Source organism: Mixophyes fleayi, chromosome 6 (assembly GCF_038048845.1).
Source record: "Mixophyes fleayi isolate aMixFle1 chromosome 6, aMixFle1.hap1, whole genome shotgun sequence".
NCBI classification, from domain to species: Eukaryota; Metazoa; Chordata; class Amphibia; order Anura; family Limnodynastidae; genus Mixophyes; species Mixophyes fleayi.
This window is the reverse complement of record NC_134407.1, coordinates 124,818,656-124,836,419: the sequence shown is the minus strand read 5'-3', so window position 1 is coordinate 124,836,419 and position 17,764 is coordinate 124,818,656. Positions and strand designations below refer to the sequence as shown.

Here is a 17,764-nt window from a genome sequence, read left to right as displayed (position 1 = left end):
ATAGCTGAAGTTAGGCTGGCGTTGAGATATATTAATCTCTGCCCCTGATAAGAAAGGGACAATCGGTCCCTGGAGTACTGCCGTTGCCTGATCTACCTCTTCAGGTCTTAGGGAGCTGTGTCCGCCGAAAGCAGAGTGAAAGTTACTTAGGGTCACTACGTTTGCTGGTAGTCTTAAAGGAGAGAGGCAGCAGTCCCTGAAAGTGACAAGGATACTGGTGAGATGTTTTCATTGTACCCTGTATGTTGTCTGTGCCAGACTGTAGTGTTCTGTGTTTCAAGTTATTATTTAAATATGCTTAATGCTGTTTGTTGCTACCATTTTGTTAAATAAACTTGTTTGTTTTATTTCAGATATTGGCCTGGGTGATTTTGAACCTTGGATAGGTACCGGGTAGGCCAGCTGTGCAGCCCAGAAGGTTACGTTAAACCCGGTATCCTGACATTATGCATTTAGGGATCAAAAACAAGAACGCAATCTATAAATTAAATTTAATTAATTTAGGAGAATATATAATGGAAAAGGATTTGGGAGAGCTCGTAGACAGTAGACTTAAAAATAGTGCTCAATGTCAAGCAGCAGCTGCACGGGCAATTAACGTATTGGTATGCATAAAAAGGGGTATAAATGCAAGGGAAGACAGTGTAATTTTGCCACTGTATAAATCGTTGGTAAGACCTCATCTTGAATATGCAGTACAGTTCTGGGCACCACTCTATAAAAAAGATCATTTGGAACTAGAAAGGGTTCAGAAAAGGGCGACAAAATTGATAAAGGGTATGGAGTCATAAGTTATGAGGAAAGGTTAGCCAGTTTAGGCATGTCTACTTTAGAAAAGAGGCGTCTAAAAGGAGATATGATTACTATACATTAAGGGTCAATACAGAGATCTTTCATGGGAACTTTTTACCCCAAGGACTATACACAGGACACTTGGTCACCCACTAAGGTTAGAAGAGAGGAAATTTCACATCCAGCAAAGGTAGGGGTTCTTTACAGTAAAGGCAGTCGAGATATGGAATTCACTTACAGGGAAAGTTGTGATGGCAGATTCAATAGATATGTTTAGGAAAGGGTTAGACAAATGTTTTGCGGAAAAGTGTATCCAGGGATACGACCGTTAATTAAAATGAAGGATAGTAGTGGATATAGGGTAAAAATAGAACTGCAATATTGGGTCTGGGGGGATTTTCAAAATTATAACAGATTGGCGGTTGTTTAATCTGGATCAATTTCAAATATAAGTGAGGGATCGCAAGAGATCCAAAATAGGCTGAACTTGATGGACTGGTGTTTTTTTTCAACCTCATCAACTATGTTACTATGTATGTTACTATGTTAAATTGACCCTAGTTTGTGTTTCTGTCTGTCTATGTTAGGGAATTTAAACTGTAAGCTCCAATGGGGCATGAACTGATATGAGTGCGTTCTCTGTACAGCGCTGCGGGATTAGTGATGCTATATAAATAAATGATGATGATTATAAATCTGTCCCTACATTTTAAATGTATCTCCCTCTCCAATGCAACATATTATTGCCCAGGTGAAAAGTTACAATTTTTTTTGCTTTACTTTCGTTAATGAATCAGGCCCTATAAGCACAAGCCTGGTAACCTCAAGAAAAGGGTCTGGGGGACACCATTATTTGTCCCACCTCATCTAATAGTTACAGATTAAAAATGCATATGTAAAAAAAAGTTACAAATGAACACAAACACACCTCTTACATATTTATTTTTAATATTTAATATAAATGTTATATTGACTAAAATGTTATTAATACTTAAACATTTGGAATGATTAAATAAATGATGCACCACATAGCACTTGTAGTACCCATGTTTAATCAGGTGTTATGCCATAATTAAATGCATTTTTCAAAATAATGATAAAGCCAGCCTCTTTAACTGAAACAAAAAAAACAATAAAGTAAATGACAAATTCCTTTATTAACCTCCTTTTGAAGCATCCCGCCCTAGCCAAATTAGACTCTACATGCTACAGCCCTGCTTGAGGGTAGATCAGAACACAATATGCACAACCATTACCCACATGAAAAAGTCTGTCATTGAATGTTTGCCTAAAATTACTGTTTTGTCAATTAATGGCCATATAACTTACAACTGTCAATCATGTTCACTTCAGTATTTCTTCGAATTGCTGAGGTTTAGGAAGGAAACATTAGCAGTAAACAAACCAATAAGTCCCAAGGGTATTGACTGCTTACCTTATTTTTATTAATATTATATAGGACTACTATTAATAAAACACTTAAATAACAAATAATGTTGTAATATAAATAATGCATTGCATTAAATTGTTACTATTTTCCATACAGTGGTCAAATAAGGACTAAATCAGCATTGCATCCCTGCATTAATCAGATAAGAAACAGGTAGTGGGCAAAAATATGGGAACTACGGGGTAAATGAGGGAACCAAACAAACTGAAGCAAGGGCTTCCAAATAGGTGTGGTATTAATTAGGAAATTAACATCCCAGTATGGTCAGGGTCATGTATAAAATTTGCTGGACTGCTCTGATAGCCTGTAATTATTATTAACATTATAATTTTAATTTATTTATATATTTTTAGCATGTGGACGGCATTTGCAGATATGCACATTTTAGATCAGCTTTGCTTCACCTTCCCACAACTATAAAACATCTAAAAATGTATGAAGGCGATGGGGAATTATTGCAGTGGTGCCAGGTATCATCACACCAAGGAATACCATCTCAGTTCAGCTGCTGGACCCAGTGAGTTTAATTGGCATTGCTGTTTCCATGTCTATTCCTCCTTTGGTGATTTCAGCTGCCTTCTTGGTGACAACAGCTGCCACTGAACATGGGGAACAACTGTCAAGGTTTTTTTTGACAGCAGTGAGCATGACACTAAAGCAGAACAATGGGCTACTACACACTGTTACTCCAAACAGACAAAAAAACACATGAGTGTCTGTGCTGCATACATGCAAAAGCCTCCTCTATAACAAGCAGAGGAAGGATGCTCAGTTATGATAAATGGTGAAAATGGTTGCCAGCAGCTGTTTTAAGATCTCTACAGTGACTGGTTCATGTTTCGTGTCTGTCTTCTACTGTCTCTCCTCGTTCCAAACTGCCTACACAATCGGTAGTTACACAGATATGTCAGTTGCTTTATTATTGGAGGCTGATAATGTTGCTGCCTAACAATAGCCACCCACACCTTTAAATACAATTATTATTCTCCTACCTTCTGTATCATGTGGTCCCCACGCCTCTTAGATTGTAAACTCATTTGGGCAGGTCCATCTTTGCCTTCTATCTCCTTGCCACTGTATATAATTTGTCATATCATGATCCCCTTGATGCACAGCCCTGCATAATTTCAGCGCTTAGAAAAATATAATAATAATATACAGCGCCAGCACATTTAGCAGTTTACAATTGGCAGCTGCAAATTAAATGACTGTGTGAGTAGCCAATCAAATCAAGAATGGTCCAACAAAAACTCCAAAGAGCAGGACATCATAGTTGGATTGCAGTGCACAAATCACTTATTATACCTAACAATAATGGTGGAGGAGGAAGGAAGTGGAGAAAGGTTATTTGGTCAGATGAATCATCCGTCACTGTGTTCTGGACAAACAGACAAGTGCACTTGTGGCACAATCTAAAGCCATCTACGTCCCTGGGTGCTTGTTTACAACAGTGAAGGTTTCTTGTTATTCCATAATGTTGTGGTGCACATTGTCCTAGCATGGTTCAGGTGCAATCATTCCCTTAGAAGGCAAGGTCAGTGCTAACTGCTAGTTAATGGTACTGTGAAATCATCTTCACCCCATGTTGCAGAATTTCTTTAATGATTGAAGGGGTGTCTTGCTGTATGACAATGTTCCCATCCAGAGAGCATGTACCCTTGCTCAATGGTTTAATGACCATGTTAACTGTATATACCTTATCACCAGATCTGAACCTAACTGAGTAGCTTTGGGATATTCTAGAATAATGTCTGAGCATATTTTACACCACCTTTATTAACCAGACATCAGTTGTGTAACTTTATTGTGGAAGCATTGGTGCAGCATCCCTCCTGCACAATTCCAGACATTGGTAGAGTGAATCCAAGGTGCATTGAGGACATAGTAACTGCACATGGTGACCCAATGCAATAAGTGACTTTATATTGGTATTTCCATTTTTGTCCACTTCTTCAATTGTGTGTCTGGATCAGATGGGTTCAATTGAGAGTATACTATATTGATAATACAGTTTGCTTCCCATGCTAGTCTTATTAAATATCTCTTTACTTAAGGTTCAATTTATAATATTGAATCCATATGGTCATTCATGTTGTACATTTTCTTGATTTCTTCTGCCTCTCTTACATTCTGAAGGCCAAGTTCTGTTTACTTCATAGTTCACTCTTTTCAGTCGATGCCTCGCCCTTGGTGACCAATTGCTCTCTCTCCCTCTGCAACTTCCGCAAGTCCCTTACGCTCCTCACTGCCCAGACTGACAGCTCGTTCAGAAGATGGTAACCCCTGACCTTCCTTTCAAACATGCTTCCCGAAGAGCTATCCACTTCATCTGTTTCGCCGGCCCACTCTTTCTTCAGGCCCATTGTTGCCCCAAGGTGCTCCAACTGTGCCCTCAAGGCTGACACTTGCCTCAGCATACTCTGAAGACCCTCATGCAGCCCACTTTCTCCTTGCAACAGGCTCTCGCCTTGCTCTTCTATCACTTGCATTAATTGTTTTTCCATGACCAGGTAAGCAGTAATATTAGCAAGCAATCTGTCCTCTGTGGCCATCTCTGTCCAGCTGTCGGACCCCATGGTTGCACTACCCCCAGGTAGGTCAAAGTGTGTTAAGTTGCTAAATCCATGTGCCTCCACCTAAGAGGAAAAAAGTGAGAAAAACCCATATGCTAAATGAGTTACCTGTATGGTATATTACATAAGTGATGATAAAGTACTGATGTCATCACTTGTAATCAGAAAGTTCTTATGCCATGTCTTCTGTATTTATGAAGAATATATATGTATTACAAGAGACAACATAGCCCCTACTATAGATTATATATGGGATAGTGCACCCCTAATGTTTATTAGAAGGCACTGTAGAGTTCCACCACATAAAGGCAGACATGCTTTTGTACAGGTCACAGAAATCTAAGATGACTTCTAATATCTGTAATAGTTTACAGTATGTGCTGGGTTATTACTCACTGTATAACAAATGTTCCTTCTTGAGACAGTGATGACATCAGCGCTCACGATTTTTTCAGTTATTCATTTCTGGAGTTCGCACATATTTTAGCATCATTTGTGTACTATAAAGATATAACCTATCAAAGTTTTGTGCCTATGGCCTGATGTTTTATATAGTTTCAGAATTGTTCTAGAATTTTCGCAGAGTACAAACGTGAAATAACCCATAACAATCAAAAGAGTTTTCTATCACAGAGGATATGAAGTATGAATTTACACAATCCCTACTTTACCACAGTCTAGTACACCCATAGAGGTCGCTATTGTTCACTCAACACAGCAAGGTCCCATACTTAATGTAAACACGGACCTCTAGTGGACAGCTTCCGTAACAATGTGTGATAGTCACAGAAGGAGGGATCTGATGTATGTACTGAAATAACAACCAGCTCCTTGATCAGACATGTGACATGAAACTAATCAGGAGATAACTGGCAATTCTATCCATGTGTGTAATGGCTCTCCTACAACAATTCAGCATGATTTCAGCAGATGTCCCAAGTTTAAAGGACACACACGCACAAATATATGGAATAAAAATTGCAATGCCAATAATGATTCTATAGAAATCATAGAACAGTGTTTTCCAAATCGGGTCCTCAGGGAGCCTTAGCAGTGCACGTTTTCTAGGTCACACGTGACATAATTAGTAGCACCTGTGGATCTGTTACAATGTGTCAGTAAGTAAGGAATACACCTGTGCAACACTAAAGAGATATGGAAACCTGCACTGTTAGGGGTCCCTGAGGACTGGATTTGGGAAACCCTCTCGTAGATAATTATTTGGCTGTCCACAAGTGATGACCGGAGAGGGCCTTGGTCAGGATATTCGGTCATCTTCTGAGCACACAAACAGACTTTAATAAGGCTGGATGTATGGCTGCATCTTATCCAATTTGGCCACCCACTTATGTGGCTAAATTGGGTATTAATCTTAAGCTGGGTACACATATGGAATCATTTCTCTAACGACTGAAAGTCTGATGAGCATGCCGATTAATGCTTACACACCTACACAATTTACCTTCAGATCTGTGATCTTCATCTCTCATAACCATCTGCAGAAAAGACATTGTTCCATCGTTGACCGTAGTTTTTATGAAGTTTATAAAAACCAAATCATTAGATGCGATGTGTTTTGGAACAATAAAACATGATCGTGGGAGCGTACGCTCTCATGCAATGTCTGACCAAACAGTCATGAAGCGTGTGTTCTGCACGATAATTGCATAGGTGTGTACCCAGCTTTAGTGCTTTGTGCTTGCTGGCCAGGAGAGCAGAAAATACATTGTGTCTATCAATGTACATTTTTTTTTCCATCATTTCTAGTGTTATACTGCCTATCATTGATTTTCTTTTACATGCAAATGCCCCTGACCTGTCCATGTTTCCCTATAACAATGTAGGTCTGATATATCAGTCTGTATGAATAAATTCCTTAACCTCGTCCCAAAAGTCTCTGTTTGTGTACTATATTCATATTAGCACACACTGTGTATATTATTACATATTTTAATGTTTTCTGGTGTTTCTTTCTAGCTGTGCATATTTGCTTTATGATGTTTATGATTATGCTCTAAATCATAGCAAACAATTTGCTTTTATCTCTGTACTGCAAAAATATTATTGGTTGCTATGCTTTAGTGTGAACTTACACTTACATTGAAATACCTTCCAACCTGACCTCTTCCAGCCAGTACCAAATGCTTTGATCTCGAACTTAATTTACTCTAGCAGTTACTTTTACTAAATTAATTAATTGGAAGGCTGTACTTTTAAACAATCAATGAAGTAATTCAGCACAGGTAACTACAACAGTTAATGAAAGCTGTAATCCTATGAAAAAATATGAGTGTTTTTTTAACATAAGCCACTCTTGTTACTAAGAAGAATATATTATGGGTCATAAATAGACCCCTATACAGAACAGAGAGGTTTTGAAAAGTGTTGTTTAATAAAATATCTATGTGGAATTGTACCTTTAAATTAAATGGGAAGTTTGGGAGAAGAGTAGCTTGCATGGGGGGGGTCTTGTTTAGAGGGTTTAAAACACTTCAAGGGCCTCATGGGCAGCCCTCTAACCTTTAAAATGGTCACAATTTATCCTTAATATCAGTAAAAAATGAAAGCAATAGTTAATCTAAGAAAGAGTGGTATAACATATCAGCATGCATTTTAAACAATGTTACAAGCTATAACAAACAAACTTGACAATAAAGCAGGAAGGAAGGAGCTGAGGGCTGCCTAGGGCCCATCACTGGTCCAAATGCAGTATTAGACCAGTGGAGAATTGGGGGAAAATACAAAACACAAAGGGAGGGTGAAAAGAAGAGGGATTGTAATGATGACTTTAATAAACAGTGGACTTGGTAGTTAAACAATCACAAGCCCTTTAAAGAAAACAAGCACTAGTCTTTTGAAGGGAAAATATAACCATTAATGATAATTTCATTTTATTTTTCTTTAAAAACATATTGACATAACCGAATGTGCACATAAAAGAACATTATTCCCTGCCTTAATGCTTGCTATCACATTTTATATCCCAACTAGCTAAAATGGAACAGTTCCCGCTATTGGCCACATTACCTTGGGAATTATTATAATATATGATTGACTTTACCCAGTAATATCTTTTGAACAAAGCATCATTCAGGCATGGAAGTGTCCTTGTTGTACTGTGCAAAATGAGCTCCACAAAACATAAATATATATATATATTCCCTTCAAAGACACCCCCCGCATATAACACCATATTACAATTACCAACAATTACAAATTTCTCACATATTTCTCAGTCAGAAGCAGGAGATCTACACGGATTTGTCGCAGCTGTTGAATAACACGTGAGCAGAGGTCTGGGAACAGCACGTCGGAATCCATCACAGGGTTAGCGTGTGTTTAATATGAGGTGTCACATCTGCCCCAAAACCGAGGGCTTTTTATAACAGGAGTGTCAGCAATACTGGACTGGTAAACAGAGCAGTTCGTGTCGGGGGAGAGAGAAAGAGAGGGAGGGAGAGAGAAAAAAAAGACTGGCTGAGTGACAGAGAGTGTAGGATAGACAGATACACACAGAGTATTAATAGTCTAATCCTAGAGATTAGCAGTTTTTCAATGGTGACCTCGCAGTCAGGGGTTCAGTGTGTGACCAAGCCCTCAGTATGAAAGAGGTGGGCGCTAGGTACCTGTTATAGTTTTCCAATGTAATGCTAGTGACTAGGTTGGCCAAGGGAAACATAAAGACATAGAAAGAGTGGAACACGGCCCACTGAAAATTTGTTGCATTGCAGAATATAAAGTCACCATTGTGACAGAGAGGTGTAGGAAGAGAAAAATGGCAGGAAAGAATAAATGGAAAAACTGAAGAGGCAGATAGAATGGGTGACAAGTATCCACACAAACAAATGGACAATAAAGAGTGCAAGTGACATGGACAGACAATGGAGACTTGGGGGAAAATACAAAACACAAGGGGAGGGTGAAAAGAAGAGGGATTGTAATGATGACTTTACATTTCACAGTGATATATTATACCGTGATAATGTTCTGCTATTTGGTTTTCTTACTGGTTTCCCACTTTGTACCTGGTGGAAGGATCATGTTGGTGGGTCTTGTCATAAGCAGAGTATCATGGCACTATATACATTTTAATAAATACATGACAATTGTGCATAAATATTTGCTAAACACATCCTAGCACAAAAAACACTGAAAAACAGATTATATAAATCACTGGTTATTTTGTGATAATGAATGAATTGCTTTACCTATTTAATAACATCGACTGTTTCCATTGATTTTAGTACTTTGCACCATGCTTACAAAAAAAGCAATACAATTGTTTTGAAGCGCTAACACTGATGCATGTGAGTCATTAGGATTGTGTATGCATAACACATTATCTTATAAATTAGCAGCCACTGATATTTTAGATACTAGTATCTGAATGACGTCACCAACCCTGCACGGCCAGGAAACCACGTGACGAATGCCCTTGAGCTTTGGTTGTCAAGCTGTGCCACACCCCTCACTGTAACTTCATCAGCTAAACAGATGCCCCGCCCACACCAGGCAATTCAGTATCTGACACGTATTGATGACGTACATGGAGTTACTGACGCTTTTTGATGGCGAATCAATGGACCAGGAAGACTAGAAGGTAAAAAAAAATCAAAATAAAAAAAAACACAGAATTATAAAGATATACATGTATTTAGTGCTAAAGGGCAGTTATACAAGTATAACTGGCTACTTTACAGTGCGGCACATTATTATAGATATTTGCAGTTATGTGTCTTAATATGAAAGCAGCTGTACCGTACAATACTGTATACACCAGTCCTAATCAAGTAGTGGCTTTCTGGCTGTATTGCATTGCATTTCAGAGCGTATTTGGAGTAGTTGTTGAAGGATAACTGTAGAACAGTGATTGTTACCTGCCATATATGGAACACATATGTTAAGTCAGTCCAGGTACATGTTGCATACATGTATTTGCAAGAATGCACCTGAACTGATTGCAATGTAATATGTGGCTTGTAATTCATGACCAATCTGGCATTAATAGCCCTCTTGGACTTGTAGTACCACAACTGCTGGAGCATCATAAGTTGATTAGCTCTGCTAAACAGATAATGAAGAGAATGGATAATCTACTGCATGTTTGATTCTGACCATTTGCTGGCATTATTATTTTTTTTAATACACCTTTATTAGTATTTTTATTTGGTTGCTTCTTGCCTTTTAAATAGATCTACCTGTAACCTTGGTTTTTTTTAAAGTACCCCATAGAGATGGGGCAGCCTCACTTGGCCCTCGCCATTAGGCCGAGGTGCCAATCATGCTCCTTTAGTGGAGTCTTAGAAACAAGGTGGGAACACAACCTTGTGAAAGGAGTGAAGATTTCCAGCGCATATTCATTTTTTTTCTATGCCCTGGGCTTTTGGCACCACTAGGAGAATCATTTTTATAATGCCAGATTAAATGTATTTTTTTGAGTGTCACTTTTGTGTTTCTGTTTAGTTTGGCTTTTCTTCATCAATTGTTTGGTAATTGGTATCCCTTATGAGACCTCTCCCAGTCTTGTGGCCAAGAGGATCTGAAGACTATAGAGCAGTAGATCCCAAACTTTCTCAGTTCGAGACACCCTTAGGGTCTCCATAATTTTTTCAAGGCACCCCTAAGTCATAATAATTACCAAGTAGTCCCCCACCTTGCTTACCACTGGCCCTGGCCGCGGCACCCCTGTGAAATTGGCGCACAGTTTGGGAACCACTGCTATAGAAGATATATTATTATTATTATTATTAATTTTTATTTATAGGGCACCACAAAGTATCCGTAGCGCCGTACAAGGACAAACAATGGCACAGTACAAGGTGAAACAGCACAGTACAAGTAACAGTAAGCACTATAACTCTTGGGGCTCAGGCACAGCATGAAAGAGAGGGAGAGAGGGGAAAAGTGAGTACAGGCAGGTAACTATGGCCCAAGAGGGTAGGCACGGATGACAGGTTGAGAGTCACTGAGGGGAGCGGAGAGGAGACAGAGGGCAGAGGGACTGAGAGGAGGTGAGCTGAGTAGCTGGAGAGCGCAGTTAAAAGTGATGGAAACAGAAGGTAGGAGAGCCCTGCTCAAAGGAGCGAACAATCTAAGGGGAGGGGAAGACAGACAGACACATGGATGAGACGGAGAGACGGGAGGAAGGGGAAGAAGGGATGAGAAAGAGAGGTAGCCGACCGGTGGGAGTTTAGGCATGAGACTGGAAGGCTTTAAGGAAAAGGTGGGTTTTTAATGTTCGTTTGAAAGAGGACAGATTAGGGGAAGTTCTGATGGAGCGGGGGAGCTTGTTCCAATGGAGGGGAGCGGCGCGGGAGAAGTCTTGGATACGTGCGTGAGAGGAGGTAATCAGAGGGGAAGAGAGGCGACGATCGTTGGACGATCGCAGTGAGCGGGAGGGAGTGTGAATAGAGATAAGGTTAGAGATGTAGGGAGCAGTGGAGTTGGCGAGGGCCTTGTAAGTCAGAGTGAGGAGCTTGAAAAGGATTCTGAAAATATAGATTGGTCCTTCCTCTATCACCAGTGTATCCCTGTTCGTAACCTTTGTACATACATACATACATACATACATACATACATACACACACACAGGAATAAATTGGTTGTAGATACCAATATGTCCCTAATTTGGAGTGAAATTATATTCTGCCAAGTATTTCACAGTGTGATAACCTCAGCAAACTTGCAACAATGTGCCTAAGGATTTTTGGTATGTTCAATAGAACATATGTATTCAGCCTATAATTACTGCCCCTTTAAATTATGGATTACTCATGAGAAATAGTTTACAGAGGAAATGCCCCCATCTTCTTACTCCTCACTAATTAATTATATTGTGGGAGGGGAGGACAGTCTGTTTGCAGACAGTGGCCCACAAAATACATTTTTTGGGGCTGCCACGTAAAAAAATACCAAACGTCCTATTACTATAATGGTGGTGTCGAAAAACAAGATTATATTGTAAATTGTTGAAATCCAGTAAAGTTTTTAACAATAAAAATTGATTACTAAGAAGAGTTTGATGCAATTAAATCGCCAAAATGAGTTGTGGAAGGAGGCAAATAGAAATCAAGGGTGGAAACCATTGCAATCCATTTTAAACTGTTCCCTCAGGCCAATTAATTCAGGACATATTAGAAAATGAATATTTCAGCTCTCGTTATTCAGAGCATCATTTATTTCCGCCGGTTTTCACATTATCCTCCTTCATTCTTATAGTGTTAGGCCACTAATATATGCATATGCTCTAGATATATGCAGCAAGGACATTAGTATTAATTTCATTAATTCTCTACATGTTGCTACTTCCCATAAACTAGCTACATTGGACTGCTGCCTCCTTACAGTATTGCCTTTGAATACATTCTTTCATAATTGTAGAACTTGCAGCATTAAAACATTCTAAATCTCAACTAAGTTCCCAAATAAAATATTTCTGTTGTAGATATTTCAGCAGCAAAGAGGCCAGGTGACCATACTACAACATTTATAAAGAATAGCTCATTGTCCATACTCACTTTGCATAATGTCTAATCTCCTTTTAAGAATAAAGAACATCTTCTTCACTGCATAGACAAATATTGAATGAGTTTTGTTAAAGGACAAATTCAAATATGAAGTCATCAGTTTTCAACAGAATATTAGGTCTGTGCTCTATCCTTTTTGCTTCAGCCATCAGTACCCTTCCCCCTTAGCATATGGCATGTTATCAATAAACACTGTCTTAGAAGCTATCATTTAACTCAATCACTGCCTGAGCCAACTGATTTGGATCGCTTACAAACTGGTCATTCATTTTTGCAATATTAATGGCATCCTAACAAAACACACAGCTTTCTAATTAAATGTTAACCGTTGTTTTTTACACTGTTGTGTGGAAGGATTGACGAGCTATCGCCAACAAGCCTAGCACTGCAGAATTAGTAGGCTCTCGTGAGCACCTTCATGTTCCTGGTGACACTAAGAAAGTGAAAGCTATTGGAAGACCACCTGTGCTCAGCAGTAAATAAGATGGAAAATTGAAATAAAGCCCCAAACAAATAAAGTTATTTCTTTTTTCAGCCCCACTCAGCTGCTGCACTATGTAAACGCTTTTATGGTAAACATAGCTACTATGTGGTAGGTGTTGTTTATCAATGTGTAGAGAGTTTCACATGCAACATGTACAGATTCATATGCAGGTTAGTGTACAGTTGATGTCTGCAAACAACATTTATATATCTTTATTGCAGGGCATAAATGTAACTGTAAAACACTTCATACATGAAATGTGCTTTCTGTAAAGCAAAAAAAGAAAAAAAAAGAAGCAATAGTATTGTATAACAGTGAAATATTGGGGTGTATCTCTGAATAAGAGGCTAGGGTCATTCATCGCATACAAAAAGCTGTCTCCAGCCGTGTGCACACTGTGGGCAGTGGCCAGCCACAGTCCCCTGATGCATGCAGTCAGAGCATTTACCTTATTTTCATATGCAGAGATACTGTGATACTCTGCTAACCAAGCAAAAGAAAAAAATCTAAATCATTAAACTTACTTTCTTGTCAGCCGGCCAGTGACAACATCAGGGATGCAGCACTGACAGATCTCTCCGATTGTCAGACAGGAGCTCACTAGCAGCATAGTGCACATGGAAGACAGTCCTTCTCCTGTTTGGCAGATTCCTCCATGGTGACTAGCTGCACTGAGAGCTCTGCATTTAACTGGTGAGGAGTGTGCTGCTGCAGGATGTGTTTGTACTTTATGCTGCAGTTTTTTTCTTTTCTTTTTTTTTATCTTCTAGCTGGACAAATCTCCTCTCAAAATGAGACATCGCAACTAATAAGGTACTGTTGTCCATCCTAAATGATATGTAAATAAAGGTTTATTTTTTTCTACTGCTTTGCTGGAAAGGTGAATTAAAAAGTAAATGTACAGAGAAAGAAAATAAAAAGGCTTAAGCTTAGTTGCAGATAACAAGTTTTCCCAGCTTGAAGGGAAACACTTGTGTTTTGTTTGTTTTTTACTAAAGCCATCTAATAGGACAGACTACACACTTTGGAATTGTCCAGGCGGTGAGGGCTAGGCAATACAAATTTAGAAAGTTTACATGTCAGGGAAGGTGGAGTCATTCACAAAATGGGTTATATGGCCACAGAATACACTACCTGTTCTCTTTTTACTCTAGCACTCTAGTATTGCTTCACACAAAACACCTCTGTGAAATATATTATCTATAATATCTGTGTGCCTCAAGCAGCGCTAAGCACACCATAGAATCTGAGAAAGGCCCAGGCCTTTTGGGTCGTACTGTTTTTTCTTTTTCCTTTTATTTTTTTCCCCCAGCTACCTGTTTTATCAAGTTATTGTGACAACAAACTGCACCTATTAACTCAGACATTTTGAGAAGGAAGCGTGAGATTGTATGACGGGACTGAGCATGCTCATAAAGTGGACACTAACTTTGCACTTTATTACGTAGATCTTGTCTTCCTGCTTGTCAGTAATTGCTGTCTTTAAGTCATGAGCTCTGCTCCATCCTCTCTGGGTCTTCTCTCAGGATACAACTCTTCCAGTTCAGATGAAGAGGAAGTCATTGACAAATCATCTTGGTGAGCAATCCCAACCACTTTGTAATATCATAAAATGTGCAAGTGGTGTGTCATTTTAATCCTACTGTCCTGATGCGAATTGATTAAATATGTGGCTTATCTAAGATCCCAAAGTCAGGGGTTTGAACCAATGTGTGTATACCTGTGTTATGTATATACACCCCACCCCTTAAGGGAGTCTTCCACCTTCACCAAACATTCACAATTTCTACCCCCCCCTCCCAATAATAGTACATTGGGGAGATCCCAAAGGAGAAAACCCCACAGAAGGGCTATTATTGGTTACAGGGGGTTTAGTGATTTGTTTGGTAAACGTTTAAAAATCCCTTTAAGGAGAAATCCCAGGAAAAAAACATCAGTCATGCTGCATGAGACTTTTCTAGCCCCTGTGCTGAGCACTTTTGTGCTCATCACTTATTTATTTAATGCTTAATAAACAGGGGTGTTGGGAACTTGTCTCTTTTCAAGAGATGGTACCTCCAGCTTTCTCAGTGCAAGGTATAGGGAGATAGAGGGTCCCCCCTATTCCTGGCATTTCCAATAGACTTTAATGGACTGCTCATACACATGCACACACTTTTCTAATGGAGGATAGATTCCTTTTCCCTGGCAGCTTGAGAAATGTAGAAGGGGTTTCATCTTCTATATGACCCACTAAAGTGCTAAGAATGAGTCCCACTTGTCCTTGGCACTCAAGGTGTTACATGTAGCTGCTCTTTAGGAAGGATGTTTGAAAACAGCACTCTTTTCCCTCTAACTGTTTTTGTAGCTTTATTTTGCTACTGTTTTTTTTTTCCAGCACTGCTCGCTCCAAATTGAAATCATTTGCTAATGTTGCCTCCAGCAGTGAAGATGAGGCTGAAAATCATAACAAAAAAGAAACTGCTGCAGAACCTCTTCCTTGTCCCCTTCCCTCATTCCGCCTCCCTGCACCTCGCCTCGGTACACAGAGTGGTATGAGCTCTGGCAGTGTTTTTTCAAACCCATTCCGAGATGAGCAACAGGTACAGAGGACAATCCTGGAGCGACATGTCAAACTGAGTGATAGCAACTGGGCAAAGAGTGGAAAAGGGGCCTGTCTGGCTTACCAGAGAGACGGGCGATGTCGCTACGGAACAAAATGCAAATATAGCCATGGGAGTGACTTGCCTCAGGGGACCTCTGTGTCTGCACAGAGAGAAATTCAGGGAAAAGAGTTGAGTGATGAAGCCTGGGAGGTGAATCCAGAGAGTTGGAAAGGGGGCGATGTAGTGTCTGCGGAAGTACAAGGTAAAGAAATTCAAGCTGAAAGGGGGAAGAGGAAAAAGCCAGGACTTGGTAACACTCTGATTCCACCTAAAAAATCATTGAAAAACTATGAGAAGCAACTGTCAACTGAGAGACCCTGGGCCTTGTAAAACTAACCTACTCCTGTATATAGAGGTCATGTGACTTGTATGAAACTTAGCTACTACCAGACCTTGCTGTGTTATATTCTCTTTTGATGGGCGGTATTTTTCATTTTCTCTTCCCAACAATTTTGGATACACATATTGTGCTATATTTTAACTAAGGGCATTTGTGCATGGTATTTTTCCATTCAGATCACTTACCCAAACTGCTTCAGCCGCCAGATGACTACTCAAGACCAAAGGTAGCATTAGGATGGCTATTGCAGAGATTTTTATTTAGCTGCAACTTATAGCAAATTTAAAGTTCCACAGTTCTTTTCTTTTTAAATGTAAAGCTTTCCTATTTTGGTTCTCATGATCCGCAGTCACTCACTGAACACATACAACAACTCGCTGCAACCTGCACTCCAAACTGAGTTCTGTGAACCACAGCCTAGTCTCCCTGAGAGTCACCTGGACTTTGACTCTGGGAATGCTCAGGTTTATGGTCCTAAGTAGCATACTTCTTCTGAAAACAATCACCACTCTTTGTCCTGAATATGTAAACACAGACATGGGTCATAAATGTACCTGTCAGACCATGTTTAATTCAGTAATCCTCATTCTCTTGCTACAGGAAAAAAAAGCATGTGCCCTCACTCAGAAGCTTGAGACCATTACAAATATGCTTCAAGGATGTTCCTGCATGAAAAATGTTGTGACCACAAAGGCGAGCACTGCATATTATCTTCTCCAAGACTGAAGCTCGGCGATGGGACTAGAAAAGTATAGCGGTGGCCGTATAGGGGTATTATTGGACTTTGTGTCACCAAAACCTTTACTAAAACAATTATCTTGTTACCCCATTCCATATTTGGTATGAGTAGATGGCAAGCTTTCCTGCAGCATGGCCACCACCCTTCTATTCTATTGTGTTAATATCCAGTGAATAGCATTTTATTTCCTATGTGGAGTCCATGCACACAGAAGCACAAGTTCATCTTTGCAGCTCCATCTCAGCTTCCTTGGTCTCTGTCTTCTGTGACACTAGCTCTACTAATTGTCTGCTTATTTCAGCTCTCAGCAATACTTCTCCAGACTCAGTGTCTCTTCTTGGCACACCAGGGGTATAGGCAGACTGGTCAGAGTGCCTTGTGATCAGGTGAATGCAAGAACTATTACATATGATCTGTAAGGAAACTTTAGCTGTTGTTCACGTTGGGACTATGCTTGCTGCTGTCAACTTAGCCTGCAACTATAAGAAGCCATTGTAGCTGATCCAATATGGGAGCAGCAGATAGAACAGGGCAGGCATGATACTATCATCAGTTTAACCTAGCTGTAAATGGCTGAATCAAGTTGTGGCTGGCTGTTTAGTGTCTTCCAAGAGAAAGGTTTGTGGTAAACAGCCACATTCAAAAATATGTCTGGATTATCAGACTCCTAATGACTGTATAGCCATCCTAACCAAACATACCTGCACCGAGTTTTATGGTAAACTAATACTTTGTCTCTGATTTTGTGTATATAAACTTGAGTAGTTTATTTCCGCCTCTGCTCTGTTGTGTTGCACTCAAACCCTGTGTAAAATTAAAGGTGTGTACATACTGTTTGTTAATTACTAACATTGCTGAAAGGTGCAGATATGCACTAAAACTATACCAACCAGCTTTGTGCAATGTTTGTAATTAACCCTCACTGACTTTTCACATGAATAAACATTGGTCTGTTTTTTTAGCTGTTCAGTCTATCATCTGTTTATAAGAAATATTTGTGTGTGTGCTTATTCCGTTTTAGATAGCAATCCATGCCCCATATTGGGAGCAGGAATGGAAGTAAAGCATCATGGGACATTATTTCATCCCCTTGCTTCTGTCTTGTACATATTCCTGCATCAGAGTGTTGTGAACACAACTTAAGAGTATTTGGGGTTGTAAATAAACTTTAGTGTATTGATCCCTATGTTGTAGATGGATGCTTTGTAATCAGGC

At 39.5% G+C, this 17,764-nt stretch overlaps 2 protein-coding genes across 8 annotated transcripts; one reads left to right on the top strand and one right to left on the bottom strand.

The window, feature by feature from the left end:
* Positions 1-1,823: 1,823 nt before the first annotated feature.
* On the bottom strand, positions 1,824-9,337 carry CNTF (ciliary neurotrophic factor). 3 transcript variants are annotated; one of them, XM_075217280.1, is made up of 3 exons: positions 9,024-9,337; positions 8,041-8,223; positions 1,824-4,878 (listed from the first exon to the last, which is right to left on the bottom strand). In XM_075217280.1, the coding sequence occupies exons 2-3, from the start codon at positions 8,134-8,136 to the stop codon at positions 4,396-4,398; spliced, it is 579 nt and encodes a 192-aa protein (XP_075073381.1). In that variant the 5' UTR covers positions 8,137-8,223; positions 9,024-9,337; the 3' UTR covers positions 1,824-4,395. The 3 variants fall into 3 exon arrangements, with proteins under 3 accessions (XP_075073381.1, XP_075073383.1, XP_075073382.1); XM_075217282.1 differs by having other exon boundaries at positions 9,217-9,337; XM_075217281.1 differs by lacking the exon at positions 9,024-9,337 and having other exon boundaries at positions 8,041-8,995.
* On the top strand, positions 9,316-17,508 carry LOC142161556 (uncharacterized). 5 transcript variants are annotated; one of them, XM_075217279.1, is made up of 4 exons: positions 9,316-9,415; positions 13,361-13,518; positions 14,296-14,403; positions 15,203-17,508. In XM_075217279.1, exons 3-4 carry the CDS (start codon positions 14,315-14,317, stop codon positions 15,798-15,800), a joined length of 687 nt encoding a protein of 228 aa, XP_075073380.1. In that variant the 5' UTR covers positions 9,316-9,415; positions 13,361-13,518; positions 14,296-14,314; the 3' UTR covers positions 15,801-17,508. The 5 variants fall into 5 exon arrangements, with proteins under 5 accessions (XP_075073380.1, XP_075073378.1, XP_075073376.1 ...); XM_075217277.1 differs by having other exon boundaries at positions 14,274-14,403; XM_075217275.1 differs by having other exon boundaries at positions 13,361-13,638; positions 14,274-14,403.
* Positions 17,509-17,764: the final 256 nt, after the last annotated feature.